At 38.6% G+C, this 18,640-nt stretch overlaps 2 protein-coding genes across 2 annotated transcripts in view; one reads left to right on the forward strand and one right to left on the reverse strand.

The window, feature by feature from the left end:
- Positions 1-1,660, forward strand: part of elp2 (elongator acetyltransferase complex subunit 2) — a 36,767-nt gene extending 35,107 nt beyond the window's left edge. Inside the window, exon 22 of the mRNA XM_051663356.1 lies at positions 852-1,660. Coding sequence (XP_051519316.1) covers positions 852-1,017 — 166 coding nt within the window. The 3' untranslated portion in view covers positions 1,018-1,660. The remainder of the gene's footprint in view (positions 1-851) is intronic.
- Positions 1,661-1,814: 154 nt separating this feature from the next.
- LOC127420807 (gamma-aminobutyric acid type B receptor subunit 2-like) overlaps positions 1,815-18,640 on the reverse strand; it is a 382,579-nt gene continuing 365,753 nt past the window's right edge. The window contains exons 15-20 of the mRNA XM_051663355.1: positions 17,333-17,557; positions 16,555-16,737; positions 15,839-15,968; positions 15,486-15,600; positions 12,328-13,117; positions 1,815-2,883 (exon numbers count right to left, since the gene is read on the reverse strand). Of these exons, the coding sequence (XP_051519315.1) occupies positions 12,952-13,117; positions 15,486-15,600; positions 15,839-15,968; positions 16,555-16,737; positions 17,333-17,557 (819 nt within the window). The 3' untranslated portion in view covers positions 1,815-2,883; positions 12,328-12,951. The remainder of the gene's footprint in view (positions 2,884-12,327; positions 13,118-15,485; positions 15,601-15,838; positions 15,969-16,554; positions 16,738-17,332; positions 17,558-18,640) is intronic.

Here is an 18,640-nt window from a genome sequence, read left to right on the forward strand (position 1 = left end):
TTTTACTCCTGCCCATTTCTCCTGCCTTCAACACGTTGACTAGAACTGATTGTTCGCTTACCATCTAATCTACCCAGACCTTGACATGTGGCCTTGTTAGGAGATGATTAACATTATTCGCTTCACCTGTGAGTGGTCATAACGTTTTGTCTCATTAGTCTATTTCCTTGTCATTCAGACTGAGAGGAAGACGGTGGTTTACGTGTACAGCGCCCTCGTGTGTACATAACATGCCCCACATTTAAAACCCATAAAATTATGTCTCTGTTGTTTCTTCAATTAACCTCTGTTAATTTTTAACCAACACTATTTGTCGAGCAAATTGTTAATGCCTGTTATCTGTTAACTGCTCAACCGTCGACATTCCTAACTTCAAGACTGAATTGCTCCAATGGTAGGAATATTCCATACTACAGTCCGGGGACATTATTAATTGCGTTAAGGTTTTCAACGCTTTATTTTATAAATAATCACACTCATTTAATGCATTTAGTCGGCAGACCTACAAAATTATAATTTTTGGGGGGTGAACTACTCCTTTGCAATTAGTGATTTTTTTTTTTTTTTGTTTTTTTTTTGCAGTGAGTTCTGAAAACAAGATGGATTTGTGGGTTTATTCGTCTGTCTGTAATACTGTTGTAATTTTTTTTTAATTGCTGAGCCGATATGAAAGCAAGCTAGACAGATGAGTGAGCGAGTTTGGAATAAAGATGGGAAGAGCTGTAATAAAACAGATAAAAGGAGAGACAGAGACATCCAGGTAGCATTTGAGACTAGATTTGTGTTGCCTCTTATCAACATCCATCCTTGCTTTTGGCTTTCCTTGACCACGCTTCCCCCCCCACACACAGTCAGAGTCACACACTGGTGGTGAAGAGGCTACGCTGGAGGCCGAGGCAGGGCCGGGCAGGCCAAGACAAGGAGGATGAGAACGAGGGCCAATCCTGGGTCCAGCTCGCCAGTGCTGGTGCCGACCATGCAGTCAAAATCTTCAACATCAAAATATCAGCATTGTGACATCACACCGCCTCTGGTGACATGCACTTGAGGTCATCTGCTGTGTGTCCAGTACTTTGACCCACTGCTGATATTCAGTGGAAGAATGGACTACATTTTACAGCCTTTCAGGCAGAGTGTGACCGTCAGCTGATCTGTGTGGCAAAATGTGATAAACACCACTTAGAGTGGGGGTTGCTGGGAGCAGTTAAACTGTCACTCTCTTAAAGGGATGGTTCAACCAAAATTAAAACTCTGTCATTATTAATGACAGAGTTTAACCCTCATGTTGTTCCAAATCCATAGGAATTTCTTTCTTTCTTTCTTGGAGCACAAAAGGAGATGTAAGGCAGTATATTAATCTCAGTCACCATTCACTGTCATTGCATCATTTTCAATACAGTGAAAGTGGATGGTGACTGAGTTCGTCGTTTTGCCTAACCATCGCCTTTTGTGTTCCACAAAAGAAAGTCATAGGGGTTTGAAAAAACACAAGGGTGTACAAATGACAATTTTTATTTTTGGGTGAACTGTCCGTTTACATCAACTTCTGTTCATTGAAAATTGGCACTATTACTTATAACATGTAAACATAGACTATCCTATTTATAGTGAATGAAAAAACATGTTGCTTTGTATTCTATTAAACGTCTTTTTTCTAACATTGAAGTGTGACGCAAATAATTGATTTCTGCTACAGTGTATCCAAAAAGCATCTGAACAATCAAGAAACTTAAAAGCATGAAAGTCCTTGCATTTAGAGAACAATATCAAATTACAGGTGACACCTGAAAACAAATGTTAGGACTTTTCTCAGAACTAATTTCTGAAATACAAGTAAAGGCTTTTTGCAACTACTCAAGGAAAGTGGATGTATGAAGTCACTATGGAAATCTTCCAATAATTTGGCCTTTTATTGTGGCCAGCCTAAGGCACACCTGTGCAATAATCATGCTGTCTAATCAGCATCTTGATATGCCACACCTGTGAGGTGGATGGAGTATCTCGGCAAAGGAGAAGTGCTCACTAACACAGATTTAGACAGATTTGTGAACAATATTTGAGAGAAATAGGCCTTTTGTGTACATAGAAAAAGTCTTAGATCTTTGAGTTCAGCTCATGAAAAATGGGGGCAAAAACAAAAGTGTTGCATTTATACTTTTGTTCAGTGTAGTTATGGCATTTATTTTGTAATCTAATGCAATGACATTCATGCATTAAGTGTCCAGATAACACACATTTGGGGCCATTGTAACTGTAACTCCATGTTTTTAAGTAGCCAGCATCCCATGAATGCTGGATCCTTTTGTAAAAGCCTACAGCCAAAAGTGACGGTAAGAGAACAGAAAATCCAGATCTCATCATACCATTTCCAGGGCCAGAAGAACAGATGCACATTCAGATAAGATGTACAATGAGCCATGAGTGCCATAGATTACCAGCCATGAATCATTCACAGGAGGAATAGAGTTTCATTTATGAAAAGTGTCACTTATGTTGAGCACTTTTTTTATTTTTTATTATTGAAACCAATGGCATTCATCTTTGTAAGATGTTACAGGAATGTTCCAGACTAAATGCAACTTGATCACTATCGACAGCATCTGTGATGCTTCGATTAACTACAGAAAATAATTTTGACTCTGTAAGGCATTGCACCAGAATACATTTTAAAATATCCATTTATTTGGGAGTATAGAGACAATACTTGAACATTGTATGTTAACTGTGTGATAGAATCACTTACTAACATTGTGCAAAGTTGAATCCAAGTAAATCCAGGGTGAGCTGGTTCATACTGTGCTCTTTTAGGACACCAGCTGACCCGTCGGCATTGAGCTGGGGCTGTTGTAAGAAGCGAAAAGGTCTTCTGTGTCCCATCTAGAACTGACATGTTTAATATTTGAGTGCTTAATGGAACGGGAAAGCTGACTGTGACATGAAGGCTCAATACTCCAGCATGCTGTTTACCATGAGGCCCCAGCACACTGAATAATGCATTATGCTCGACGTACAGAAGTGGCCTTTACACATTTATCTGCCTTTCTGTGTTTGTGTTTTGTGTCTGCATAAAAGTGTTTAACAGAGAAGAGATCAAAACGTGGTTTTGGGCTTTTCCTTGAGTCAATTCACTTTTCTGAGTCTTGGTATTAACCTCCTGAAACCAGAGCATGACTGCTGTGTGCATTTTCCATTTCCCTTTTTGATTCGTAACTGGTAGCACCTAATAAACAAGCTATCATTTTATATTATTATTATTTTTTTTTTTAATCTAATGAAAATAGTTTTCCTAATATGTCCATAAATGTGGACAGCGGGACTAAGTTGTGAAATGTAAAATAAGACCAAGCTATAGAAAGTCAGATTTTATTCATCAAATTGTTTGTTGTAAGGAGTGTTGGCTATTCATGTTTTTTAGACATTGTAGACATTACAGCTGATTTTCTATTAAGCTGAATAAATAATTCTAATTAAAAGTAATGACCAGCATCTTGAAATAAAATTTTGCAAATTATGCACTGATTACCATTGTCCCATGTCTGCCAAACATCATCTGCAGCCTGAAACTGAACTTTTGGTTGGATTTTAGGAGTGAGTGCACTATAAATGCAAACTATAGGATGCCCCTTTGCTCCCTATTTAGTGAATGACTTAATCTCCAGTGTGCTGTCTGTCTGCACTGGTCTCAGAATAGTGGGAAATTCTCCTTATTTTCATCCTAACTCCTTATAAAACCTCTGAAAGCAACATTTTTTAGCTTTTGGAAGAACCCATTGTTTCTCAATGTGAAAATGACCGGTAAATATATTGGAATGCATTTACAAATGTTAATGAATAGAACCATATTGTACAGTGATGACAATGAATAAGGTCCCAATTTCCACATATGTGGACATCATATTTATCAGTGAGCTGACGCGTGAAAAATGAATGAATGAATTTTTTAAAGCGGCCTATCAAACAAAACTAGAGACCCTACTCTTTACAAACAAACAGGTTTCAATGAAAAACAAAGTGGTTTCTTACCAGAGGCACTTTTGTTGGCACTGCGCCTGTAGAAGCACTTCACGGAAATCGACGTCATGCTGTTGTGTCACGTGACTCGATGTGCCAGAAGTTTAACTCTTAAATGACAGTCTAGAGTGTGGTGAACAGTATTCAGTCATTTTCAATAAAAATTATGTGTTGTGTATAGCGAAGCCAAAAAACAATATCCACACACGTGGACACAGTGTTGCACAAGCTTAAAGAAAGTTTACCTAAATTCTGAGATTGTGGTGAAGTGTGAATGAGATTTAAGAGCTGTGGCAGAGGCTTTTTAGAGAATAATATTTAAATTTCCAGACTGATCTCTCTTTGAATTTGCAGACAGGTTGAAAGTTTTGCTGCTGAAATCGGTCTGTACTTACCTAAATTTGAATCACTGCCCCCAGTGGCTGAAACTGGAAATGTTGTTGAGGGTATGAGCATGTGTGAGCTCCAGTTTCCAGGTGAATTGTCCACAGAGTGGTGCCAAAAGCAAGTTATATATTTTTGTTATGAATTATGTAATACAGTCACAGGTATGCATATTTTATTTAACAAATGCCCAAACCCTAAACATAACCATCTGTGGCATAAATTTATTATTTTAGAACTAAAATGCAACCTCTGAATTGCACTCACCATTGTTTATGTGAACACCATTACTTACTGGATCCCACGGGACCCGAATCAATAGCTACAGAGAAAATGTGTAATGGGGGATGTTGGTTGTCAGTGATTCGACTGAATGCCATTCATTTCAGGATGCAGGAACATTTGGAAGCGACATGTTGATTTCCTATGTGATCATGTTGAAATTTCAGTCTGTTCCTCACATAAAGCTAATATATAGCTTCAAAAGACTTGGAATAGCACAGACCATTTTTAAAGGATCTTTTTTTTAATTTGGAGCTTAACTGTATGCTTTTGTTGTATGGGAATGCATTTTTTTTCAAAATTCTGTTAAACATATTTTTTGTTCTATAAATGGGTTATATATATATATATATATATATATATATATATATATATATATATATATCTATCATATCATACCATACGGATTAAGATTGACACAAAGGTGAGTAAATGATTACAATTTGCCTTTTTGGGTGAACTTTTCCCATAATATTCCCAGCATATTTCAACTTTTTTTATTTTTCAAATAAGATAAAAATGAAGAAAATAGGATTATTTTGATTATTTTATTAATAAAACATTTTTTGCAATAATTTATTAAAAATGTTATGACTTCCATGCAGTTTAAGGGTACAAGAAATACGAAATGAGAACATCCACTTTGATTTGTTCAAGAGCTCCTGTGTGGCTGTGTGTGTGCCAGTGCATACACACTGACCGGTACAGTAGTGGAGCACACAAGTGTACACTTTCAAAAAGCACTGTATAGAAGAAAAGTCGTGGATTTCCTCATTTTTTGTTCTTGATGGGCAGTGATGTTTCTGAACTCAAAATAGATGACTAATAAAAAAGAAAAGAAAAAAGTGAAGTCTTTCAGCACAGAATAAATATTTTTGTATAGCGATGTGTAAACTTTGACATCACGTTTTCACACAGTGGCAAACAGACATACACGCTCACTGCTAACATTCTGTCAATTTAACGTCATTTGTAACATCCCCCACTATCATCGTATTACACCTCTACAGAAAAAAAAAGTTGTTTACATTATATACATTTGAAATGGTTCTTCAATCTCCTGGGGTGATGACTAGGCTGATAGATCAGTTCACACTAGAATAAGCTTGGAGTCCAGCCGAACGTTTTTGTCAAATCATGTAGAATAAGTACATGAATCTCTGAACAATTGAGGTTTTTTTCCCCCTTGCTTTAGAGGAACAGAACATTTAGACCTTTAGAAGATTTTCATGACAAATTTATGTGACCAACAAATCAGCTCTTGACATTGTTTCCAAGGTTATTGCCAAGACTCCTAACCAACCAGATGTGCATTCCATAGACCATGATGCAACTTCAAAAGCGATGTGTCAAACTTGTGTTTGTTTCACAGACTCATGCACACAGTAATTTGATTCCACAGTATACCAAATGTCCAAATAAAAATCAAATAAAGGACTACCTTGGTTTTTATTCAATTTGTATGTTTTTCCAGTGGTTTCTGTAAAAAGAGACTTTACGTCACACATTCACGTTTCCTGTAATGGCAATGACATGATAACATCAATGTACCAGTGCAGTGTTTACCTTTCAGTTTGTTTTTTTAAATAACAGTATGTGGTGTATGAAACACTGAATGTTTTTATTTTTATTATTATTTATAGTTGTTCTGAGAATTATGACTCATAAGACTCAAGTATTCCTGTGCAGCGTCAACTTTAGTGGCATAAACATACGAAAAGTACAGGTAGTGTAAGATGCAACACTGACATATTCTGTATGTCCAATATGATTCTATCTTGCAAATTAATGTACCATCAAAAACATATTAAGTATTCTTATCTATACAGTTAGAATGAGCTAATTATTGCCACTTTCATATTTATTATGTTGTGCATTTGTCAGAAATGATTGAGGCAATTATTTGGATAAAAAAAAAAACTGCAATGTATGCATAGAACACCATGCACAGAAGTGACTAATTAGAAAACAATAAATATGCTATAAATAAAAAATTAGAGGAATAATTCTTCGTTTGGTAAATCTGATACATTCATCATACTGTACTGTATGATTTATCAGAATAATGTTTTTATAATCTCTTGATAATCTCTTATTGATCATGTACATCTTATTAATAATCATATGCTCATCTTTTTTATTTAAAAGTACATAAAATAATTAATCATGCCCTGTCCTTGAACAGATGTTTGGCTGAAACATTTGTAAACATCCCCTTCACTCCAACTCTGTCGAAAAGACATTTACTTACCTAAAATATAGATTTGAATTTCTATTTTGAATTATTTTCGAGTTGATGTGATAAATGAATGATCTGAAGATTTGTTTATTTATTAAATACTAATGTTCCCATTTATGTCTGGAGGTTTAAAACTATTTAAAACCTCTGATTGTTCAAAAAAATAGTACTAGTATGAATATCTGGCTATTTTATAACATCACCATACTGTATTCATTTGAATCCCATATTCTAATTGCACGAAAAATCTGAACGATTACACTTCATAGACTTTATTCACAGTAGCGCCATACTGAAATTTTTACGTGAATGAAAATGAGGCTGAGGGATAGACTTACGGTCTCTTCAAAGGCATCAAATGTATAAAGCTGTATAAAGCTCCTAAAGCACATTTTTTTTGGAAATGTGTGTTGTTGTTGTTGTTGTTGTTGTTGTTGTTATTTTTAATGTTTCGTCAGCGGAATGATCCAAAAACTTAAAATAATAGTACAGGGGCTCAGTGGTAAAGATGCTGGCTACCACCCCTGGAGTTCGCTAGCTCGCTAACTCGTGCTGAGTGACTCTAGCCAGGTCTCCTAAACAACCAAATTGGCCCGGTTGCTAGGGAGGGTAGAGTCACATGGGGTAACCTCCTCGTGGTCTCTATAATGTGGTTCATTCTCGGTGGGGCGCATGGTGAGTTGAGCGTGGTTGCCACAGTGGATGGCGTGAAGCCTCCACACGCGCTATGTCTCCGTGGCAACGTGCTCAACAAGCCACGTGATAGGATCCGCGGGTTGACAGTCTCAGATGCGGAGGCAACCTGGACTGAGGCGAATCAATACGCGACCACGAGGACTTAAAAGCACATTGGGAATTGGGCATTCCGAATTGGGAGAAATAGGGGAAAAAAATAAAATAATAATAATAGTACAACCCATTGAACTATCCCTCACAGCCTCTTTGTTATTCCCATCAAATATTAAAGATGGCCCTGCTGTGATTGAGGTCCATTCTGATGAATATGTGAGTGTGAGCTAGCCCTTTTACCTCTACTGATTCTCTGAGATGAATTACTATTGGTAACGCTTAAATAACTTTCATTAGAAACAATTGTAACGCTTTACAACAAGGCTCTATTTGTTAATACTAGCTAATGCATTATGTATCATTAACTAACAATGAACAGTATATTTTACAGCATTTATTAATCATGGATAATGTTAATTTATAAAGATACAATTGTTCATAGTTAGTTCATAATGCATTATGATAACATACACTATATTGCCAAAAGTATTTGCTCATCTGCCTTTAGACGCATATGAACTTAAGTGACATCCCATTCTTAATCCATAGGGTTTAATATGACGTCGGCCCACCCTTTGCAGCTATAACAGCTTCAACTCTTCTGGGAAGGCGTTCACAAGGTTTAGGAGTGTGTTTATGGGAATTTTTGACCATTCTTCCAGAAGCGCATTTGTGAGGTCAGACACTGATGTTGGATGAGAAGGCCTGGCTCGCAGTCTTCGCTCTAATTCATCCCAAAGGTGCTCTATCGGGTTGAGGTCAGGACTCTGTGCAGGCCAGTCAAGTTCTTCCACACCAAACTCGCTCATCCATGTCTTTATGGACCTTGCTTTGTGCACTGGTGCGCAGTCATGTTGGAACAGGAAGGGGCCATCCCCAAACTGTTCCCACAAAGTTGGGAGCATGGAATAGTCCAAAATCTCTTGGTATGCTGAAGCATTCAGATTTCCTTTCACTGGAACTAAGGGGCCAAGCCCAGCTCCTGAAAAACAACCCCACACCATAATCCCCCTCCACCAAACTTCACAGTTGGCACAATGCAGTCAGACAAGTACCGTTCTCCTGGCAACCGCCAAACCCAGACTCGTCCATCAGATTGCCAGATGGAGAAGCGTGATTCGTCACTCCAGAGAACGCGTCTCCACTGCTCTAGAGTCCAGTGGCGGTGTGCTTTACACCACTGCATCCGACGCTTTGCATTGCACTTGGTGATGTATGGCTTGGATGCAGCTGCTCGGCCATGGAAACCCATTCCATGAAGCTCTCTACGCACTGTTCTTGAGCTAATCTGAAGGCCACATGAACTTTGGAGGTCTGTAGCGATTGACTCTGCAGAAAGTTGGCGACCTCTGCGCACTATGCGCCTCAGCATCCGCTGACCCCGCTCTGTCATTTTACGTGGCCTACCACTTCGTGGCTGAGTTGCTGTCATTCCCATTCGCTTCCACTTTGTTATAATACCACTGACAGTTGACTGTGGAATATTTAGTGGCGAGGAAATTTCACGACTGGACTTGTTGCACAGGTGGCATCCTATCACAGTACCACGCTGGAATTCACTGAGCTCCTGAGAGCGGCCCATTCTTTCACAAATGTTTGTAGAAGCAGTCTGCATGCCTAGGTGCTTCATTTTATACACCTGTGGCCATGGAAGTGATTGGAACACCTGAATTCAATTATTTGGATGGGTGAGCGAATACTTTTGGCAATATAGTGTATGTATTGTAACAAACTGAATGTAAAATGTATTGTTAAAATATATGTTGAAATTAAAATTAACTTAGATTAATATGTGCTGGAAAAGAAATGCCATAGTTAATGTTAACCAATGCAGTTAACTAATAGTAACCTTACTGCAAAGTGTTACCAAAACAATAACAAACATTACATTAAATAATGCTTAACAGATCATTAATTCATGTACATTCAATTAGGTCATGTCACAAAACTTAGATTCATATATTTTCATATACATAAATTATTCAGTCTACATAAATTACTGATCCGTTAAGCAGAATATAATGTTTGTTAATGATTTATTAATAAAAGTAATTATGGAGTATTATCTGAATATACTGTATTTTAACAGGAGGTTGGGTTGTAATAAGAAAGTTAAAGGTACATTATAATAAACTGGATATATTGTCTTTCAATGCTTAATTTCTCTGATTATGTCCAAAGATTTAGTTTTACCAAGAAATGTTCCTGGTTCTACACAAGTTCGTCAGCTCAATCGACAGCATTTGTGGCAAAATGTTGATAACCATAAAAATTAATTTTGACCTGTACCTCCTTTTCTTTAAAAAAAGCAAAAATCAAGGTTTTAATGAGGGAATTACAATCTTAGTGAATGGGGACAATTGTTGGAGTATTTAAATGCAGAAATGTAAAAGTTATTCACTTTTAAAATTACATTAATTCTTCTGTTAAAAATTCTTAAATCGTCGTTTAACAGGATTACAGGGTTTACAGCGTTATGGCAATGAAGTAGTAAAGTTAGATCCAACTTTTCACAGAAAAATGAGTAAATAAGCGATTTTATCATACTAAAATCATGTTAACACACATATTGTTTACATCTTGTTGTGGCTATACTTTTGAAACAGTGAGTATTTTAACGTTTACGAATTGGCCCAATTCACTTCCATTGTAAGTGCCTCACTGTAACCCTGAAGTTGAAAACATGTTGAAATTAATTTCTTTGGTAATCAACATTATTCCACAAAAGCTGTCGATTGAGCAGGGGTATTCCTTTCATTATTGATACTGATTGCTCAATGTGTCAAACAACATATTACAAAGACATACAGTAGTTAAGAATAAACAACTAGGTTGAAAATGAAAAGAACTTGGAAATAAGAGCTGATTGTTAAATGAAACTTCAGATCATATACTGGAAAAGACAAATATCGAAATTTCATTAATGTAGACAATCCTCTCCGATTTTACAAAACCAAACGAAACTGGAAAAACAAATCATATGCTATAAACTTAAGAGTAGGTCTTGGCCATCATATTAAGACAAGTTTACATAAATTCCCGTGGCGTTGTGGGATTTTTGCGTATCTGTTTGCGTTGTTGTTTTTAAAGGTCTTCATCACTGTGACCCGCTAGTGAGCGCGAGGTGCAATTACACCTGCAGCTGTTAGCGAACGGACCTCTGTTATTTTTCATTCTTTTCTTGCTTCCACGAAAAGACATTAAATATCAATGCATGTTGTGTTCTCATCGGCTAACAGCCAAACAGATGGAAGTCACAAGTTAACGAAACTCTTGATGTGTTTACATATGATCATATGCGTTACAACTTGTTTTTATCGCCCGGTCGACACAATTCGGTCTGTCAGGCTACAGTAAGACAACAGGCACACACTTAACAAATCTGACAAAAACTAAAACCAAGACACCAATGGTGAGATATGAGCTGAAACAAACTGTCTTGCATTTTATATGGATGATACATAGCTTATTTCCGATAATTCTGATTTTGATTAAATTTCCTTTGTTGTCTCGATATAGATTGACAAAATTAGTATGACAACTGCAATACACTGACACTCCCTATCTCTGCAAGACGTTGTGCAAAGTTCACAGCACAGTAACATTTCTATAGCAACTTTGAGGTAAGTTCACTGTTGCTAGGAGCTAGGTGATTTACATCACAATGTCACTCGGAGACGGGAGCAAAACTCTCTACCATTTCTCCCTTGAAATAGGATCGATATTCTCATCCAAGCCCTTTTAACCCAAGCTACAACCATTGAAGATTCACAAATATTTTCAAAGAAGAGAAAATAAACAGAGGGAGGGGGAAACTGAGGGACTCGAATGTCAAAATGAGTCTTTGTTCTTCCGTGACTTGCTCTTATTATGTTAATTATGCTTGTGCTAATTTTTCAGTCAAGCTGTTTAATACAATAGCCTATATTTCTTGTTTTGTGTTGTGTGGACCAGTTCTTTTGTGTGTCCTCGCAGCATTTTACGAGGATATCTTGGTTTGGCACTGCATGGAGTACCACTTCCCTGTTAGTTTAGCAATTTGTGAGTCTTCTTGTTCTTTTACAGCCCAATCACATGACAGCCATTGTACGTCCGTAGTGTGGGGCTGAAACTGCGCATTTTAGTCCCACTCAGTGTGCTGGGGTGCGGCTTGAACTGCCCAGTATTCGGGATGGCCTCACTCGGTTGTAATGGAAGACTGACCCTCTAAAACTGCCTTACCAGAACGATACATTTGTGTGCTCCCCAGTTTTGCCTATGCAGGCTCTTATGTTCACATACATTTTTTTTTACCAGAGGCTTTCTTAGCTGGGACTCTGAGGTCACTGTCGTGTTTATCAGTCTTTGCCTCAAATATGACATTACATGAGGCTATAATTCAAAGTTGTTGTTTTGATATTCTGTTACCATGTCAGGCCTATGTGATGCAGCTGTTTTTGAAGAAAAAATTTGGTGTGACTCTACAAAAATTCAGTACACGGTAATCCACACAAGAACAGTTGGTATGTGTTACCCTGAAACACTTGCTTGTTCTTTTTTAGCTAAAAAAAGTGATTGTTTACCATTAACCATTATTTTCACAATATGGGGACACTGAAGCAATACAACAAATTCATACCAACCAGTTTGTAATGTTGAATGTGTCAATTTCCTGGTTTGATCACTGTTTGTAAAGTTTTCCAGAGCACCTGGCCTCATCAGAATAATATGCCCCCAAATAATTCATTTCACAGGATATTCAAAGCTCGCTTTGATGTTCCAATATGGTATTTACATGGCTGTTGGCATGGTGAATAGGAGGAGTCCTCGGTCTCGTCCGATATCCCTTTCCAGTAAGTTCCAGCAGAACCAGTGTGCATGGATATTGTCAAAGGAGTTGAAAGGCTGCCAGTAGAACCATATCTTTGAAGCAGGTAAGGCTACAAGCTCCTGTCCTTTGTTGATCGTGCTGTTTTGGCGGCCTTTGAGTACACTGAGTTAGGAACGGGAGGTGACAGAACTGAGAGAGAATGGCAGACTTGGTGGGTTACTGCAAGTGTGAGGACATCCAGTCACCTCCCTCCTAGCCTGAAAGATCAGTTCTGCTCTGATGTGGCCATGGTGGAAGGGGGGTCACGGATGCATGAGGATTTGGACCCCCCCGCCCTGGGTTGCTCACACACTTCTGTTAACTGCTGATATTGCTCAGTCTGTTTTTAAAAAAGAAAAGCTGATCGCATCCTCAGAGTACATGGTTGGGGCAGGGCTCACAGGCCAGAGACCATGACCCTGTAGGAGGGGGGCATGTGTCTGTGGTGCGGGCTGGAGGCCGGGCTGCTTGTGGGACTGCTGCAGCTCGCATCCACCCCTCCTATGGACGGTAGATAGGCGTGGTGGAGGATGGGCAGCTGCAGGGAGAGCCTGCGCTGTATGCTGTGAACACAAAGCATAGAGGGGATAGTTAACATGGTTGTTATACTACATAAGTCTCAAAATACATAATTTTCTGTTATTCCCTTCTGAGTATGTTCAATAGTGGAAAAAATAACTCTTTAATGCGACAAGAGTTCACTATAAATTATACCATACAGCACATGAAACACTAAAATTTGCCTGTTAAGATGTGTTAAGAGTGATCTTGAAGCGAAAGAAAACACTGACACTCTGACTTCCAAAAAACTTGCTCCAGGAAAAAATCGTGGATCTCCACTCACAGCTATGCTTCCGCTCACATAAGCTGTGTCCCAAATGACACACTATATACTGTGCACTTTCACTATACTCCATGCACTCTGCTATCTATTGTGTGAATGTAGTATTGTCTCAAATTGAAAACGGTTTTGAACTACATGGAAGCATTCAGAATTTTTCAGCTGATGGAACTGACATTTCAAAAGCACTCGATGTGTTGCTGCTAGCTTTAGTGCATTAGCCAACCTCAGTTCAACAACTGCATCTCATATAATGTACATTTTGAGACAGCGTGGAGTGATGGTAAAGCATTCACATTTGTAATAAGTTTAGCTAGTTGCCACATTAACAATGAATTACAATTGTTTAGTCAGCCAGCCAACTTAACTTTCTTATCTCAAATATGCAGTAGTAGTATCTTCAGGTAGGTGTGTGTGTGTGTGTCAATCCGCTATCTACAACCTTCTTAGCTGTGTGTGGCATGTAAGTGTACAGTATACTTGTTTACCTGTGTTTGTGTGAAAGACAGAAAAAGAATACTAATGAACTGAAAAACATGTCTGAAAACACATTTGCAAACAGCTGTAATTTTATTCACGTCTGTAACTGTAATCAGATTACTTAATTTTAAAAGTAACACGTTACATTACTGTGTTACCGCAAAATGTAATTAGATAACAGTAATGCGTTACTTTGCAACGTGTTACACCCAACACTGGTGGTAGATCATTGTGTTGTTGCTCCTCTGGAACTCTGATCCTCAGAACCTCTGAGAGACCTTTTACTTTGAATACTTCAAAAAGCTATTGAAACTCACTTTTCTCTTTGCTACTTTCACCATTTAGGTTAATGATTACTTAACCAACCTCACATTTGATATCTTTGTTATTATGTTTATTGTGCTCTATTTTTTGTTGTTGTTGTTGTATTGCTTCTGCATTTATTTTGTCTATATCAGTGATTCTCAAACAGTGGTACGCTTACCACCAGTGCGGAGTGCCCTCTGGTGGTACGCAGCACGACCTGTGATATTATCATTAAAAATAATAAAAATATTGATTTTTTTTCAAATGTTTTCCATGTTTTATTTTTAATGTACGTCTATAAGAGTCATGTATAGCCCACTTTTTTCTTCTTTTCTTTCTTTTCTTTTTTTACATCAGCAGTGCAGGATGTGAATAGGTAACGTTCTTGTTGCACGCGGCTGCGCTGATGTCTATATGTGAGCACACCAGAATATAATTCCCACGCAGAAAACAGAACGGTAAAAACTGATGTGATCGAGGCAATATATAATTCCGATGAATTTACACATTCTCTGACTTCCTAAAAGTCTGTGAGCTTGATTTCAGGCGATCTTAACTCAAAGACACTGGGTTGTGTTTGGCAGTGTTTTGTTTTGTTTTTTTCACTCGAAGATTGTTCGGATGAGGGACAGAGAATTGTAGCGCGTGTCTGACAGCTGTGCGCAAAGCAGCGTTATGTGACAAACATTGCTGCTATATCACCTATGATCTAGTCCAGACTAGACTAGACTAGAAGGAAGAATAATACTTAGTTTGGCAAGTTTTAAAGTTAATGACTGGTAAAAGCATGATTAAGAGCAAAAGTAACACCAGATAGCTTACTGCAGCTGCTGTTTTCATAGATCACATGCACATTATCACATATTTTAAAGGGTGATGCAAGCTGAAGAATTGTAGGGGGGCTGAGATGAAAAACAGGGTCTAGCAATGCCTAGGCTCCAAATTTCTAAATATATATTAGATAGTAGTTTGTTTGAACTAGATTGCAAAACTTCTAAATGTTAATATTGTATGTGTGTATTTTAGAAATGCATTCTTGTTGATTGTGCGACCTACAGGCAGGGCTGCTAATAAGGGGGGACAACTTTTTTAGAACTGATTCACTGTAGGCCATCTTAGCCATTTGTTTTTTACCAACTGGCGTCATTACTTTGACGCTTTGTTTTGCTTTGAAAATGTGCTTCCTTTAAAATAAATGCACTTGGTTTAATGTTTTCCTTTCTAGTGCAGTGCCTTAAGTATGGCTCAAGTGTTCAAATGCTTTTGGGGGCCAGTGTACTGTACATGCAGGTATGTGAACTTACTGTTCTGGTGAGTTGATGTCTTCTAGTGGACCTCTGCTTATCCTGGACGGATCCATGGATCCCCACTGAGCCTGGGGTTTCTGCTCTAAGTGATTCTTCAGAGATTTGTCTCCATCTGCAAACAAAGGAATGATGCTCAGAACACATAGTCATTGCTGTCAGGATGCTGACGTCATTGGTGGATGCAGCTGAATAACTTTGAGTCAGAAGTTGACATATCAGGTTGACATGCTTGGAGGTGTGCAATGTATAACACTCTGGGTGACAGTAACAGGAAAAGAATGTCACATGCTAAAATGAGTCACCGTCTGACAGCTATGAGGAACGCAATATTTGATATCGGCTTCTCTTACCTTTGCTGTCCGTGATGTTGCGTATGCTCAGGATATTGTTGACGTCTTGGTAATGATTTTGTTTGATGTAGGGAGTCTTTTCAGGAGTGTCCTGGAGTTGCATCGTAACCTCTTCAAGTTCCTTATCCAGCTGAAATACACACACATTTTAAAATTTGTGAAAGGAGATTAATAAATACATTAATATCTAGATTTCTACAATTTATGAAGAAAATGTAAGTGGTCACACACAATGCTATATATAGGGTACTGTGGGTGGTTGCAAAGACATTGCTATGCATTTGCTAAGGTGTTTGCTAAGGTGTCAAAAGTGCAAAAGAGCCCCCAAATCCTCAAGTTTACATGATCTTCTGCTTCCTGGATATAGAACAGCACCCTCCTTCAATGTAAAACTTTGGGTTAGTTTTACCATCTACCATATGAAAAATCTAAGTCTGATTTCTTAGAAAAGTAGAAGTATATCTCTTCTAAAAAAGCCGCACAATTTGAGGTATCATTCATTTCTGTCGTGCAAACAGTGTGTGTAATTTGCAACTTTCTAAGTATGAGCAATAATAGTGATGCATACCTTAGCAAGCGCCACTAATTAAATCTCTGAGATGGAGTATTAGATATTGTTATCAATGTGATATTTGTTGTTGAAAGTTCATTGTGATTTTAGAAATTCAATCAGTAATGATATTTGTCATGTTTGCAGCCTGTGAGACTTGTGTCACCTCTGTGATTCTCATTCGGAGGCGGTGATTATCAGTCTGTAGTCCATCCAGACGGGACGTGTTGGCCTGGTTAACACTCGTCACTGACGTGGAAGTCTTGGAATCTTCCTTCTTCTGGTTTTGAGTGAACTTTAACCTCCGGTTCTGTGTGGCAGCATCTGGGTTTGTTCGCATTGTGATAAACTAACAAAAAGGAGAAGGCAAATACAAACATTTGAGATCTTGTTATTGATTGTCCCTTGGATATTAAGTGTTCAAAATGCTTCTATTTTGCATTTGTCTACTTTAATACAGTTTTTCTCTAGTTTTTATAATTATATTATCAACATAAAAAAATGAATTTTTTAGTATTTGGAATGTCTCCCTTTTGCACTAATGACAGCATGCACTCTAGTAGTGCTAAATCTTAAATATTTCTTATTCATTTTACATCCTAACATTTCTTTAAGACTTTTTGAAATCCTAAACTTTTCTAAAACTATTTATTTTCAGGTTTAAAATAGATTTTGTATCCTAGATTTTCAATGTGGACTTTTGAAAGTATATTCTTTGTTAACTGCACTTGTCAAGACAGGGATTCAAATCTTTGTAGTTTTTCACATTTCAGTGTGTTTATCTTCAGAGAGCTCCATGGGGTGCAAAGTAAGCAATGTTCTCAATTATATTTAGGTAACTTTGCAAGGAATTTGCACAAAACAAATGCCAGAATATCCTTTTCACTGACCTATACAATTCTGTACCCACAGGGTTGGGTGAGGTTGTGTGCTGCAGAACTCACCTTTGGCACAAACACCAGACACAGTGTGATGGTACTGCAGAAGATGATGACCAGTGCCACAATGCAGAACTGCACGTTTGGCTGATCCCGTGTGAGGAAGGACACCGCCGCCCCAATGATACACATGATGCCCACGTTGTACACACTCATACCAATGTACTTGCTGTCATTCAGGGCTGGAATGCTCACGTTTCTGGTCTCCCAGGCCAAGAAACATCCAAACAACTACAAAAACAGAAGAATGGAGGTAAAAATATATTATTACAGATCAAAGACCAGTACACATTCATTAATTGGAGAGAGGCAAATGGGGGGGGGGGGTGGGTTAGTCACAGAAAATGTGACTGCTTCTTGTCACAATGCAAGGGTGCTGTGAATGGTTTCCAGGCCATTGCAAAGCGGTTGCTATGGTGTTCTTTCTTTTTTAGATTTTGTTTCAGTAGTTCGCAAGTAAATGTAATCCTGCATTGAGGATAGTGTAAACATGTGTGGCTCGCTGTCCTGGGCGAAAGGGGCTCGAGGCTCGACCCGAGCTCGAATACCCCCCCGACTTAGATTAGTTATTGATGGATAGATAGGAGGACAAGGGGAGGTGGAGGGATGCCAGAATACTCAATGCCATGTAGAGGTAAGCAGCTGTTTATGTACTATTACTCTGGCAGTGTGATTGGTTGGATTAAATGACTTGCTCCTTCCAAACCTTGTTAAATGGAACTCCATTTCAGTAGTTTGCGAGTAAATGTAATCCTGCACTGAGGGTAGTGTAAACATGTGTGGCTCACTGTCCTGACTCAACCTGAGCTCGAATACCCCCCAAAAGGTGCCAGAAAACAGGACAGCGAGTTGTTCTCTACGGTGCTTTTGTATTTGAGACTAAGTATTTTACGATGCTTCTTATACCCCCCAAAAAGGAGTGTGAAATGATTAAATTAATTTGAGGGAATATGAAAGAACGAGCAGGGGTCACTAGTGGAGGCAGCCTCGCACTAGGGTCCGCTCAAGGGATAGGAAACTGGGAGGTGTAGAATAGGTAGAGATGGAGAATAAAAATAGGCTGAAGCACTGAAGAGACTGTGGCGGTTGCGGCCTCATGGAAATGAGCTCTGCAAGAGCTGAAAAGCACTGGAGGGATTGTTATGCCCGAATGCAGGGGCCACCCCCACGGTAGTGCAGGGTAGCCCAGGACGGAGGCGTGAGTCCTAGCCGACCGGATTGACTTTAAGTCTACCTCCAGGCTTGGTGGGTTCGAGGGATGGGCCCGTGCAGTGAACGGGTGAACCCCAAAGGAAGGGGCACAGCGGCCACTCG

Source organism: Myxocyprinus asiaticus, chromosome 30, assembly GCF_019703515.2.
Source record: "Myxocyprinus asiaticus isolate MX2 ecotype Aquarium Trade chromosome 30, UBuf_Myxa_2, whole genome shotgun sequence".
In the NCBI taxonomy this organism is placed as follows: domain Eukaryota; kingdom Metazoa; phylum Chordata; class Actinopteri; order Cypriniformes; family Catostomidae; genus Myxocyprinus; species Myxocyprinus asiaticus.